The sequence below is a fragment of the Zonotrichia albicollis genome, chromosome W (genome assembly GCF_047830755.1).
Source record: "Zonotrichia albicollis isolate bZonAlb1 chromosome W, bZonAlb1.hap1, whole genome shotgun sequence".
In the NCBI taxonomy this organism is placed as follows: domain Eukaryota; kingdom Metazoa; phylum Chordata; class Aves; order Passeriformes; family Passerellidae; genus Zonotrichia; species Zonotrichia albicollis.
Genome location: NC_133859.1, coordinates 18,474,257 through 18,488,964, shown reverse-complemented (window position 1 = coordinate 18,488,964; position 14,708 = coordinate 18,474,257). Strand labels below are relative to the sequence as shown.

The window sequence follows — 14,708 nt, the reverse complement described above, 5'->3', positions numbered from 1 at the left end:
TAGTACTCCCACTAAAAAGACCATGACCTGCAGTTGGCTGCCTCCCCCCTTCGATGGGAGGCACAAAAGATCACGGGTTGAGATAAAAACAATTTACTGGAAACAGCAATGACATTAGAAAACAACAATAACAGCAACAATATAAATAACAAAAGTGTACAAAAGGGAGAGTGATCCACAGGCAAAAATGCTTACCGTGAATCCTGGGGAACAATGAAGAAATGGTGGGCAGGTTTCCCCCTCCTGCCACACCACAGTTTTCTCCACTGGAAATCCCATCCTTCTTAGAAACCAAAAAGTACCCTAACCCCACACTGGCAATGATGTGAGGTGGTATAAAATAATCTCCTAGCCCTGCCCATACAGGTCCAGGCTCCACCCCCTCATTGCTACTGCAAAAAAAAAAAATTAACTCTGTCCTGGCTGGAACCAGGACAGTTCCTCTACATGCCTTTATCAGCAGAGAGAAGCCAGTAGTGGATCAAGGAATCAGAACCGTTAACTGCATTTTTTTCTCACCATGTATGAACAAAAGTATCAGACTTAGCCTGTACTGAAAGTTTTGTTACATCTGAACAGTTTCTGCAAACAGCTCAATGCACTAAAGCAGCCAGAAAAAGCCAACAAAATGTTGCCACATTATATCACAGTACAAGCTGGCTTGTACTGGGCAATAATTTGGCTACCCAGCCAGTTCCATAAAACCAGTCTCTGGGTTGAAAGACAGGAACCTCAACCAATTACATTCCATCCTAAGCTGCAGGCATATCACTGGTCCAGGATCTGAGGGGCATAAAAGATCAGATCAATGGCTGTCTAGACCCCGGAGTTTTGAAGTCCCTATAAAAGAAAGCTCTGAACAATAAAACACAGTTTGCTGATGACCCACCGGTGTTGTGTTGTGTGTCTGTCTCTGACCCTACGATAACAGCAAAAATGGGTATCCTCAGAAAACAAAGCAATAGTAAGATGAGGCACCACATATCAGCACAAGATACAGATATACCAACATCTTGAATATTGTGCTGAATTCTGGCCTGTGTGTGCACCTTAAAAGATAGAGTGAGGCCAGGCTAGATGGAGAAAGGTAACTAAAATTTATCAAAGAGCCTCAACCCCATAGCCCTGCAACCACTTCCTCAGCTTTATGGGACATAAGAAAAGCAATACATTCTGCCATACAGATCACGACTGCATTCCTTCACTTCTTGATGGAAGTTTGCTATATTTACTTATGCCAGCCTCATCTAGCTCCAAGTGATGGGAAAGTCCATATTGACTGTGTTTAGAAAAAATGAATGAGCATGCTTGAAACCATTAGGTGGAGAGATGCACAAGTGCTCTCAAAGTTGAAGAATTACATTCCTCACTCCAGACACTTCAACCACAGTCATCTGTAGTAAGCGGATTTACAAAATTCAGCAGCTGACGAGAAGCCCTAGGTTACACAGGCACTAGGCTAACAGTGAAGGACAAGGTTTTTTTCTGCTTGCTAATACAGCTGAGGAATGTTTTCTCTCCAAATATCACTGTTAAGATGAACATGTTCCAAGAGTAAGCACCAAAAACTGCACCATGGTAAGGGAGAGCAGAAATCAGAGAACTAGTACCATAAGAAGTTTCATGTCAATATTTAGGGTTGTATATTGTGAAATACTCAAAATGTGTGCGCATTATAAGCAACTAATACCCAAAGCCGTTTTCTAACTATAAGTTGAAGCTTGTCACCGAGTCTTAACCATATCAGATGTTTGAAAAAAACAGTTTAATAGCCATCTGAGAAGAGGGACAGGTGAATGTAGCTTAGCAATATAACAAATTAAGATAGTATTTAAGCCTATTTTTCTTTTTTATAAATCTGAACTAGAATGTGTATTTGTTACAGATGGATTGGATAACCTTTACCTCAAGCTCTAAGGATCAGATTACCAACCCTTCATGACTTCATGCAGCTAAGATACACAATTTCTCTTGGGCCCTTTTAACCTTCAAGTAGCATGCTCTAGAGGGAAGATCAGTTGTTATAATTTGCTGACTGCTACAATTCCTAGTCTCCTGCTATGTTAGCTCTAGTTCAGTACTTTGCAATGTGTGTTACAATCATATTTCAAGGGTCAAGAATCCATTGAATCCCCTTTGTTAGATCTTTGCTTTGATAGAGAATCCTTTCAAATGAATTTTGTGAAGCCAAGTTAGATGAAAGCTGAGTTAAACTGTCAGACAATATTTTTCAAATCACTATATTCCCTCACATGTCCTGATGTCCTTACTGGATTTACCAGTAAATAACAGATTTCAAGTTGAGGAACCAGCACCTAATAAATCTGAGAGCAAGAATAATTCTCATATGATAAAAATCTAGAGGCAATTATTTTAACCTTATTTGGATAATAAATCAGTTTAAAATGTTAGAACAGGAAGTACCTTAGAGTTTTTTCACTACATCACTTACTACTCCAGTTGCACAGGTAAACTGCTACTTGATATGAGTTTTATCAGTTCCTTATTGGCAGTGTCTTGTAATAAGAATGAAATTCAGCTGGTGTTTAAAATGAAAAAAAAAGGACAGGTCAGCCCCAAATGCCTCTAATACTTAGTGATCCTTTGTGTCTTTTTGTCAGGAAGAAAGCTACCTGGCTAACCACTCAAGATATCACACTGCAGGACAGGAGACACACAAATACTGTAAGGCAAACAGCAGGCAGGATTATGAACAAAATTACTCCTACAGTGCAAAATACCCAAAAATATTATTTTCCACTAGTGGTATCTTGGAAGAGTTTGAAAACCCCAACTATAGGATAACAATAACCAGGGAAGGGCAGAAAATTTGAAATCAGTTGCTTTGGGAGCATGAAAGCCTGCAAACAGGACAGAATTCTCTACATTGTTACTCCATCATCAGCACACCTCAGCATCAGCACTTTAGACAACTTCTTAAGTCTGGTTTGCACCCAGTTAAGGACCTAAAGCTCCTAAAGTCTTGAATTCTGTTCCAGAACTTTCCCAACACAGGCCATAGTCTTGGAGAGAGATCACAGGCCTTTGAGGTCACTGTTGTACATCACAGATTCACAGTTACCTGACATTTTGGGTAGGGTTCCACCTCTCGGAGGGCAGCTCTCCACTTTGCGGGTCATCTACAGGTGGGTGAAGAATTGAAATACATACATCCCCATTCTGCAAGATAGAAACAAAAGTTGAGAATAGCCTGATTTGAGGCAGAGATTTGATGACACAACCAGGCCAGTTAACCCAAATGGAGCAAAGGGATATTCCATACCATATGGTGACACGTTGGTGTTCATGTGTCTGAGACTTAACACACAACAGACCTCCTTTGGTCATCAGCCAAACAGCATGTTTTATTCTTCGGGGCTTGCTTTTAAAGGCAATTCAAAGCTCCTGGTTCCTAAACAGCCATTGGTCTCATCCCCATGCCTCCCACACTCTGAACCAGTCAAATGCTTGTATTTTAGGAGACTTGTTATTGGTTGAGACCTCTGTCAGTCAGCCTAGAGACTGGTTTATGGAACTGGACTGGGTTTCTTATTTGTAAATGGATTATGTTCAGTACAAGTCAGATTGTACTGCAACATCTCACCCTTTTGTCTTTACTAAAATTGTAACTTGCTCTCTGACATCTATTTGCAAGGGTCCCTTGCAATCAGGGTGACAGAAAACAGCATGGTTTTAATTTTCATAAATTATATATTAGTGAAGCTGAAGCATTTTGGTTCAGAGTCTGTAGGCAAGAATTCAGGATAGCATGTTACAGGCTTAAAGTTTAGGTTACTGTCGTGGGGTGACAGCCTTTATCCCAATATCGTGTGTTATGTCTGGCAGCTGTGCCTTTTCCCCCACCCCCCCCCCCCCCGGCAGTCTGGCTGTGGCGGGATGGGGAAGAGGGGGGGGGGGGGGGGGGTGTGACCAGGCACTTTTGGCTTTTGGCTTTTGCTGCTTGGCTTTGCTAGTTGCTTGCTTGCTTGCTTGCTTGCTTTTTGCTTTTGCGCTGTTTTTTTTTTTTTTTTTCCTTTTTCTTTTGTTCTCTCTCTCTCTTTCTTACCCTCCCCTGAAGATACTGGACCGGCTCCGGATTCTGACCTGCGAGCTCCAGGACACCCGAAGCCTGCTAGAGAAGATTCGGCGCCCTCCACAACACAGTCTGGTCCCTTTTCTTTTCTTGTGTTGGGGAGTGTTCTTTTGTTACTTGTAAATAAATAGGTTTTGTTTTCCACTTTGCTCCTCCGAGAAATTCCTTCCCGAACCCGGTGTTGGGGGAGGGGTGGTTGGAGGTTTGTTTTGTTCTGGGGGGCTCCCTCTTGGAGATTTCCCCTAATTTGTCCTAAACCAGGACAATAAATTTTTGGTGCATTGGCCGGGAAACCGGAGGCCAAAAACAGTGGAAAAAAAAACCTATAACAATAATATTTTGGTTTTGGTTGTTTTGTGGGCATATTGGTGATTCATAATGTCATTTGGAGTGGAAGCTTGCCGGTTTTTCTGGTCCCTAGGGGCTTTTGAAGTTTTAATACCTTTGTGGTCCCTAGGGTTATTTCCTTACCCCAAAATAGCTCTGATGTTGTCCCTAATAAGTAGCTTTTGTAAGCGGGGGGCACTAACCAGAATAATCATTGTGCTGGCCTTATGTGTGATGATGTGTCGGATAACAGTGCTGGACTTTATTTCAGGAATGTATGGATTGTTGTCATGGCTGTGTACTCAGTTTGTTTGGGGAGAAGAAGAGGAAGGGGCTTTTCAGCCTTTGTCTTCCTTCTTCTCCTACAAATTGTTGACATCTCTATTAGAAAATACTGACTTTCCCCTGAGTTTGAAAGAAACCATCTTTCTGGCATTTAATTTATTAAGCCTTGTCTATACTGTCTGGAGTGTATATAAAATGAAAGCTGAGATTTCTAGAGGGGTTAGAGAGACTCCTGATTCAGGAGTAAAACAAAGCAGGAAAAATCTTGACTGGAGTGGGAAATGGGAAGATATGGGCCATACTTTAAAGGAATTTTCTGATCCTATAGACTGGGACTTTCCATCTGATCAAATTCAGAATCCAGTCGAGGTGGCAAAGTATTTGAGGGAGAAGTGCCATGGTAATACTAAGGAAGAAAGGATTACTGCAGTGAGCTGGGCCTTGGCGTTTGTTTACCGTACTCTGCTAGATACTGTGGAGCAGCAGATAGCAGAAAGGGAACAGGGAGATAAGTTAGTTACTATCCCAGTGACCCAGGCTGCAGCTAACATCCCAGGCTCCAGGCTAGCAGCTGAATCAGACAATAGGCCCCAAACCATGGCTGTTGCAGCTAATACAAGAGGTGGAAAGTGTAAAGGCAAGACCGATCGGAAGGTGGAGGATGATGACGATGATGCAGAAGAAGGACCCTCACCAAAATCAGAGGCCACATCAAGGGGCACAGAATCTGGAGCCAATATTGACTCCTTTTCTCTGAAGGACCTCAGAGGCCTAAGAAAGGATTACAGCCGACAACCTGACGAATCTATTATTAGTTGGTTAGTCCGCCTTTGGGATGCTGCAGGGGAGGTTACGATTTTGGATGGTACTGAAGTGAGGCATTTGGGATCCCTGTCACATGATCCTGCCATCGATCAAGGTGTGATGAGGGGGGCTAACCCTCACAGCCTCTGGGAACGGGTCCTAAGAAGCGTAGCAGAACGGTACCTGTGTACGGATGATCTCTATATGCAGCAGACATGGTGGAAGACCATAGAACAGGGGATCCAACGCCTGAGAGAGATGGCGGTCGCAGAGCTCGTTTTCTCAGATGACACAACAACTAGGAATCCGGACCTGGTACCATGCACTCCGATAATGTGGAGGAAACTTGTGCGACTTGGGCCACCTGAATACGCTTCCGCCCTAGCAATAATGAAGCGAGATGATACATATGAGACTGTGCTCGATATGGCAAAGAAGCTTCGAGCGTACGCAGATGCTGTGCATGGCCCAACTCATGCCAGAATTGCAGCAGTGGAAACCCGACTGCAGAAACTAGAAGACAAAATAGAGGAGAATCATAAGAAACTCCGGGAAGAGATTAAGGAGGACCTTATTGAAATCTCAGCCGTACAAATTAGAAGCCCTGGTGTCCAACGCCGGCGCTCCTTTGATGGGGAGAGAAGGTACATCCCACGGGCTGAGTTATGGTTTTTCCTGCGTGAGGCTGGAGAAGACATGAGAAGATGGGATGGAAAACCCACCGCTGCTTTGGCACAACGGGTGCGTGATTTGAAGAGAAGAGAAAGTATAACCAAAAAGATAGCAGCTCCGGTCGCTCGTAGCCGAGATGTTAAGTATGACGATGACGATGACATGTCCGATCCCCTTGAAGGAACTTCCAAGGCATATGCCCAAGGAAAGAAGGACAATCTGGCTTAGAGGGGCCCTGCCTCCAGCCAGGAAGAGGCACGGGAGAACCGGGTTTTTTGGAAGGTGTGGATCAGATGGCCTGGCACATCAGAGCCACAAGACTATGAAGCATTGGTTGACACTGGATCACAATGTACCTTAATGCCATCGGAACACGTGGGGACAGAACCTGTTTCCATTGCTGGAGTGACGGGGGGATCACAACAGTTGACGTTGTTGGAAGCTGAGGTGAGCTTGACTGGGAAGGAGTGGCAGGAACATCCAATTGTGACTGGTCCAGAGGCTCCGTGTATTTTGGGCATAGACTTTCTCCGGAATGGCTATTACAAAGATCCTAAGGGATTCAGGTGGGCTTTTGGAATAGCTGCAGTTGAGATAGAGGGTATTAAACAATTGAATACCTTGCCTGGACTATCAGAGGACCCATCTGCAGTAGGACTTTTGAAGGTAGAGGAGCAGCGAGTGCCAGTTGCCACCTCAACAGTGCACCGCAGGCAGTACCGGACGAATCGAGATGCTGTGATCCCCATCCACAAGATGATTCGAGAGCTGGAGAGCCAAGGGGTGGTCAGTAAAACCCACTCACCCTTTAACAGCCCTATCTGGCCCGTGCGAAAATCTGACGGAGAGTGGAGATTGACTGTGGACTATCGTGCCTTGAATGAAGTGACTCCACCACTGAGTGCGGCTGTACCGGACATACTGGAACTGCAGTACGAGCTGGAGTCCAAGGCAGCAAAGTGGTACGCGACCATTGATATAGCTAACGCGTTTTTCTCCATCCCTCTGGCAGTAGAATGCAGGCCTCAGTTTGCTTTTACATGGAGGGGAGTGCAGTACACCTGGAACCGATTGCCCCAGGGGTGGAAACACAGTCCTACCATCTGTCATGGACTGATCCAGGCTGCACTAGAAGAGGGTGAGGCTCCAGAACATTTACAATATATTGACGATATCATTGTTTGGGGGAACACGGCAATAGAAGTGTTTGAGAAAGGAGAGAAGATAATTCATATTCTCCTGGACGCCGGATTTGCCATTAAGAAGAGCAAAGTCAAGGGACCTGCCCGAGAAATTCAGTTCTTGGGGGTGAAGTGGCAAGATGGACGGCGTCAGATTCCTGCGGATGTTATTAACAAAATCACTGCTATGTCCCCACCAACTGATAAGAAGGAGACACAGGCTTTCTTAGGTGCTATAGGTTTCTGGAGGATGCACATCCCTGAGTATAGTCAGATTGTGAGACCCCTTTATCTGGTTACCCGCAAGAAGAACGACTTCCATTGGGGCCCTGAGCAGCAGCAAGCTTTTGTCCAGATCAAGCAGGAGATCGCTCATGCTGTAGCCCTTGGTCCAGTCAGGACAGGACCAGATGTAAAGAATGTGCTCTACTCTGCAGCCGGGAGCCATGGTCTGTCCTGGAGCCTTTGGCAAAAGCTACCTGGCGAGACCCGAGGCCGACCATTGGGATTTTGGAGTCGGAGCTACAGGGGGTCTGAAGATAACTATACTCCAACAGAAAAGGAAATCTTGGCCGCCTATGAAGGAGTCCAAGCCGCCTCAGAGGTGATTGGTACAGAGGCACAACTCCTTCTGGCACCCCGACTACCGGTGCTGGGATGGATGTTCAGAGGAAAGGTTCCCTCTACCCACCATGCCACCAGTGCTACTTGGAGTAAGTGGATTGCCCTCATTACGCAGCGCGCTCGGATTGGGAAGTTAAATCGCCCTGGGATTCTAGAAATAATTACAAATTGGCCCGAAGGTGAAAGCTTTAGTGTCGCAGATGAGGAGCAAGAGCCAGTGACCCGGGTTGAGGAAGCTCCGCCATACAATCAGTTGCCAGTAGAAGAAACACGTTACGCCCTATTCACTGATGGTTCTTGTCGTGTCATAGGGATGAAACGGAGGTGGAAAGCAGCTGTGTGGAGTCCCACTCGACGGGTTGCAGAGGCTACTGAAGGAGAGGGTGAATCCAGTCAATTTGCTGAAATCAAAGCTATTCAACTGGCCCTAGGTATTGCAGAGAGAGAGAGGTGGCCAAGGCTCTATTTGTATACCGATTCTTGGATGGCAGCCAACGCTCTATGGGGATGGCTGAAGAGATGGAAAGAGGCCAACTGGCAGCGCAGAGGAAAACCAATTTGGGCTGCGGAAGAGTGGAAGGATATCGCTACTCGGTTAGAGAAGTTACCTGTGAAGGTTCGCCATGTAGATGCCCATGTCCCCAGAAGTAGAGCTAATGAAGAGCAGCAAAACAACCAGCAAGTACATCAGGCTGCAAAGATAGGGGAGTTGAAGATAGATCTCGACTGGGAGCATAAGGGAGAGTTATTCTTAGCACGATGGGCCCACGATGCCTCAGGCCACCAGGGTAGAGATGCCACCTATAAGTGGGCACGAGACCGAGGGGTGGATCTAACCATGGACAGTATCTCTCAGGTTATTCGTGACTGTGAGACGTGCGCTGCCATTAAGCAGGCCAAGCGACTGAAGCCCCTCTGGTATGGGGGGCGGTGGTCTAAGTACAAATACGGGGAGGCCTGGCAGATTGATTACATCACACTGCCCCAGACACGCCAGGGCAAGCGCTATGTACTAACCATGGTAGAAGCCACCACAGGATGGTTGGAAACCTACCCTGTGTCCCATGCTACAGCCCGTAACACTATCTTGGGCCTTGAGAAGCAGGTCCTTTGGAGGCACGGTACTCCCGAAAGAATTGAGTCAGATAATGGAACTCATTTTAAAAACAATCTTATTAATACTTGGGCTAGGGAACATGGCATCGAGTGGGTATACCATATCCCCTATCATGCACCAGCTGCAGGGAAGGTGGAAAGGTACAATGGATTGTTAAAAACCACCTTAAAGGCATTGGGAGGGGGGTCTTTAAAAAACTGGGAGCAGCATTTGGCAAAGGCTACCTGGTTAGTTAACACTCGAGGTTCCACCAACCGAGCGGGTCCTGCTCAGTCTGAGCTCCTTAATATAGTAGATGGGGATAAAGCCCCAGTGGCCCATGTCAGAGGTTTGTTGGGAAAGACAGTATGGATCAACCCTGCCTCGAGTACAGACAAACCCATCCGTGGGATTGTCTTTGCTCAAGGACCAGGTAATACATGGTGGATAATGCAGAAAGATGGAACAACACGGTGTGTACCTCAGGGAGACCTGATTGTGGGATGAGACTCATATATGACTGTCATTGTTTGTTGAATGTGAGACAGAAGGAAACTGTAAGTGTCAAAGGTTTGAGCAAGTAAGATGAGAGGAATGCGTAAGTGTCAAAAGGTGTGAGTAAGTGAAATGAATGTTTTTTATTGTATGTTCACGATATGGGATAAGGGGTGGAGTGTCGTGGGGTGACAGCCTTTATCCCAATATCGTGTGTTATGTCTGGCAGCTGTGCCTTTTCCCCCACCCCCCCCCCCCCCCCGGCAGTCTGGCTGTGGCGGGATGGGGAAGAGGGGGGGGGGGGGGGAGGGGTGTGACCAGGCACTTTTGGCTTTTGGCTTTTGCTGCTTGGCTTTGCTAGTTGCTTGCTTGCTTGCTTGCTTGCTTTTTGCTTTTGCGCTGTTTTTTTTTTTTTTTCCTTTTTCTTTTGTTCTCTCTCTCTCTTTCTTACCCTCCCCTGAAGATACTGGACCGGCTCCGGATTCTGACCTGCGAGCTCCAGGACACCCGAAGCCTGCTAGGGAAGATTCGGCGCCCTCCACAACACAGTCTGGTCCCTTTTCTTTTCTTGTGTTGGGGAGTGTTCTTTTGTTACTTGTAAATAAATAGGTTTTGTTTTCCACTTTGCTCCTCCGAGAAATTCCTTCCCGAACCCGGTGTTGGGGGAGGGGTGGTTGGAGGTTTGTTTTGTTCTGGGGGGCTCCCTCTTGGAGATTTCCCCTAATTTGTCCTAAACCAGGACAGTTACAAATAATTTATCTTTAAAAATGTCCTGGATTGCCAAACAAATTGTATTCTATTTGCCATCTGTATGGCAGATGTCTTCTGTTAAGTGGACAGTTTTCCTTATCTCTTCCACAACCAATCTTCCCTCTGGGGAGACATCTGCTGATAATAGGCTTTTGAATGTCACTGCATGACTGATAAGAACTATAGCATCCCATTGTGAGATGCTCAGCTTAGAGGGAGGAGCCAAGCATTTTTTCCAGATATAATCTGGAGATTCTGGAATACCAGCATGGCCTTTTCCACTGGATTTCCCAGAGGAACAGCTGCCTCTTCCACTGGATCTTCAGAGGAAGACTACATCTTTCTACAGGATTACTGCTCCAACAGAACCACACCTGACACTCCAGGAGGACTGCAGCCACATTTCCAATTGGACTGCTAACAACACCCTGACCAACAGGGTGTCAGGTTGTCTTCTGACTCTGTCAGTGTTGTTTTAGTTTACTGGATTGTTTATTTTATATTCTTATTTTCTTCTATAATAAAGAACTGTTATTCCTGCTCCCATATTTTTGCCTGAGAGCCCCTTAATTTAAAATTTATAACGATTCGGAGGGAGGGCGTTTACATTTTTCCATTTCAAGGGAGGCTCCTGCCTTCCTTAGCAGACACCTGTCTTTCCAAACCAAGACAAAAAAGAACAAACTACTTTACTATTAAAGAAAAGTCTAACTAGTAGAAAAAACAATTTGTAAACAGAAAAAGTTTGTAAACTTGAAAAATAATTTGTAAACAAAATTGTAAGTTATATCTTAACTCTAAACTGAAATTAAAAACTTTCAAATATTCAACTCTCAAACTGTAAGAAAAAAGCAAACTTAACAGATAAAGCAATTTGTAAGCAAATGAGAGTCTCTATATGAACTGTTATTTCAGTAGTCTCAGATTTCTGAGGTAGTTATTAATTGTTCTGGTTTCACAGTTCTGTGATATCTGTTGACAGGACATTGGGTTGATACTGTGGTTCCAAGCAGGATGTAGTTCAGGCTGGATACATCAAGTAGGTGTCTAGCATGTTCCAGAGTCCATGGAAATGTATTTATCATAGGATTATTGTACTGTTATATGATTAATTGAAAGACATTACCTTAGACTTAGAGAGGGGTATACATTCACTCCAACCTTCCCCCCCCCTTTTTTTTCTTTGTATTAATGATTAAAATTAGGATCAGAACATGGACTTTGAACAGTTTTAATAAGGTACTATTATCTAGAGGGTTGCTGAGAGGTGTCTTTTTCACTATGAGGACTTGAAAGAACCCCTTCTGGACAAGGCTTTCTCGTTTATCTCAAGGGGAAAAGGGTTTAGTTTTTGTAAAGTTTGTATACTAATATATTTTTTTTACCAGCCAGGTTCATGGCTTGATCAGGCCATGACTTGGTTGGGGGAGATTTTCTGTATTTTATATTTTAAAAACAAGCTTGTATTAATATCTAATGCAAGAAATTTTTAACATGAAGAACTTATGAATAATTAAAGAAATATAGGTATTTAAATGTTCTAGTTACTACGGTAAAAGTGCAAGTAATATACCTTTCTTATTTTTGTTAGAGGTTAGAAATTTGTTATTGATTTAACAGGTGACTTTTAGGTTTTTTAAATGATGACATGTGGCAAATTCTCAGTTAAAAAAATTTGCAGCTTAAATTTGTTTATGATGTTAGTAAATTAATGTTCTATGTATGCTTTAGTGGACCTAGAGTGTTAGGATGAGGATATTCTTTGAATCTTCCAGGTTGATTTAGAAACAATGTAGGCAGAAACTAGGAGTACACCAAGACTTGTTGACATACATCCTAGGACCTCTTTGAGACAGAGTAGCCCATACCTGAGACAGAAATGTAATATTTTCTTAATAACTTTAGCAGAATCAGCTATCACAGGCTTATCAATTTTGGTTTTAGCAAATGCAAAAAACAATAATAAATATTGCACTATGAGTTCTAAGGCATATTTAGTAAACTACTGTGTGATTTTGTAACCCTTGTGTGACAACCCTTCAATATTTTTACCCTTAGCACATGTTATTAGTTTATTAGAGTTTGTGGAATATGAGAACTTTTCTATAGTTGAAATATCAGAAGGCAGGGTGGCTGTGAAGTTTCGTTGAGGTTTAAGGGGTATGAATTTGGTCTTTGTTTGCTTTTTCACTGTCCATATGCAGGGAGGTGCTGGTTTCCCACTGGACTTGGTAGTGGCTCGCTCTTAGCTGCTGTAAAACGGCTGTGCCATATGGTCAGCACCATCTTTTCAGGATGGCTTGATTGCTATTACTCCCATGGCACCACACCCCTACACGCTTCTTTCCACTGCTTTTTGCTGGGTAGGCTCCCTGCAGGGACTTTTCCCACGCTCTGCTTCTTGATTTGGTGTCTGCAGCTTTTCTCAGATCCGTCATTGGAGGCAGAGTTGGGGGCGGGCCATGCCCACTGGCGGCGTGGCTGTGTTCTCCGAAGGTTGGCTTGGGGACGGTGCCCTGCCCTCTGACGTAGGCTGGATCAGGGGTGTAGGTATGTCCTCCGACGGAGGCGTGGTTAAGCTCCCTGAAGTTGCTGGTGTTCCCTTGGGACAGAGCCACCCGGTTTCAGGAGACAGTCTCGGTGTTTTTATGGAGATGGGGGGTGCGGGGCTGGGGCTGAGCCGACCAGCACTGGGCAGGGGTGGTCTGGGCGTTTCCATGGCGATGAGGGGCGTGGGCTGCCCTGGCTACGGGGGAGGGGGGGGGCGGTCTCGGGAACAGCATGGGGTTGAGTCATGGTCACAGGCAGTTGTGAAATGGCGACAGGGCTCGAGTCACTGTAGGAACCCTGAGGAGCAGACACGGAGTAGCATTTGCGCGGTGCCGACACTGGACGTCCCGGCGTCGCTAGGACCCTGCCGCCCCCTTCTGTTTCACTGCGTGGTGGTGTCCCCCTTTGAGGGAGGGGAAATGCGGGGGATGGCTCTCTCAGGAACAGTGCCGGTGCGGGAGGGGAATTTAAGGTAGCTAAGCCACAAGGAACAGCATGGCTGGCCATTTCTTCCAGCCACGTGCTCTATGGGTTTGGAAAGGCACCTACTCCCCCAAAAAACTCATCTGGTGTGCTTTCCTCACCATATATTTCAGTATTTACCAGTCTTATTAAATCCAAGATAAGTCCCTGTAGCAATGTATCTGAACAACTTAGGCCTCAGTGTGCACCAGCCATAGCACTTGTAACTGTTCTTTTCAGAATTTTCTCAGGGCACTGTGGAATTCATCAAGGTTACTGAGACATTAACTGTGCTAAAATAAGAACAAAGAAGCTGAGAAACCGCATACCAGGATCGCATACCAGGATCTCAAGAACTAGTTAACAGAGGACTGTGAAACACCTGGACTGTAACCAATCACAGATGCTGAGAAATGGAGGCAGAGAACAAGACAAAGGCATCAATCATGAAGGGTCTACTTAGTAGTGTGTAGAATCTATAAAAGCATGTATAATGTAAACAATAAACGGCTTCTGCTTGATCATATTGGTCAGTTGTACAGGAGTCCTGGATTTCCCACAATAAGTCTCCATGGGTTTATAACTTGTATTGCATTTTCCTCTCCCTTCAAGGCTGCCCTGATGATATATTGACCGGTTCATGCCAAGGTTGTTATGAATAAAAATTCGGTTAATATTTTTTTTGTGAAGAAAAGTTACAAAAAGGCAGCCAGTCCACTGTCCCTGCCAAGGTTCTGCGTGTTTTGTCATGGTAATCACGGGTCGTTGTGGCTTATCGCTCCCTTTGTATCAGCAGAGCCTTGCCCGAGGCTAAGTTGTACCTTTCCCAGAACAGTGAAGAGAAGAGACCTGGAGGGGGGGGGGGGGTTATGCAAAGTGACTCCAAAGACCAGAATGCTTTGTGGGACCCCGACTCCAAAATGCACAGAGAAAACCCCAAAAACAACGAGCCAAATAAGAATTGAGAGACTAAAGTGATGTCTGGACATGAGGAGCCAAGTGCTGAGCCTGCAGAGATGCGGAGCCCCTCTCGCCCTGAGCAGGGAGTGGTCCCAACGCCGGGACTAGCCACCTGGGAAGGTCACAGGAGCAACATCTGACGGGGACATCAAGCCCTATAAAGCTCCCACGAGGACTGGATCCCCGGCTCTGCCCCTAGTGGACGGAGCTGCGCATATCCTCCTCCTCTGAGTCGCCCTGGGAGACGCGACGGGGACTGCAGCCCTGCCGAGCCGCCCAATCCTGAGCTGATCATTTTTAATAAAGGCATTAAAAAGGAGAAGAAGTCTCCTGGCCCTGTTTATTTCAAGCCCACATCATTAATGCTAATAATGCTTTTTCATCATAGTCTATGTCCCATTCCTCAAGA

The 14,708-nt window shown here is 45.2% G+C and overlaps 1 protein-coding gene across 2 annotated transcripts in view; it reads right to left on the bottom strand.

Moving 5' to 3' along the window:
- LOC141726930 (ubiquitin-conjugating enzyme E2 R2) overlaps positions 1 to 14,708 on the bottom strand; it is a 113,136-nt gene that overhangs the window by 6,837 nt on the left and 91,591 nt on the right. For both annotated transcript variants that reach the window (XM_074532033.1, XM_074532034.1), the window contains one exon: positions 3,083 to 3,180. In XM_074532033.1, the coding sequence (XP_074388134.1) occupies positions 3,083 to 3,180 (98 nt within the window). The remainder of the gene's footprint in view (positions 1 to 3,082; positions 3,181 to 14,708) is intronic.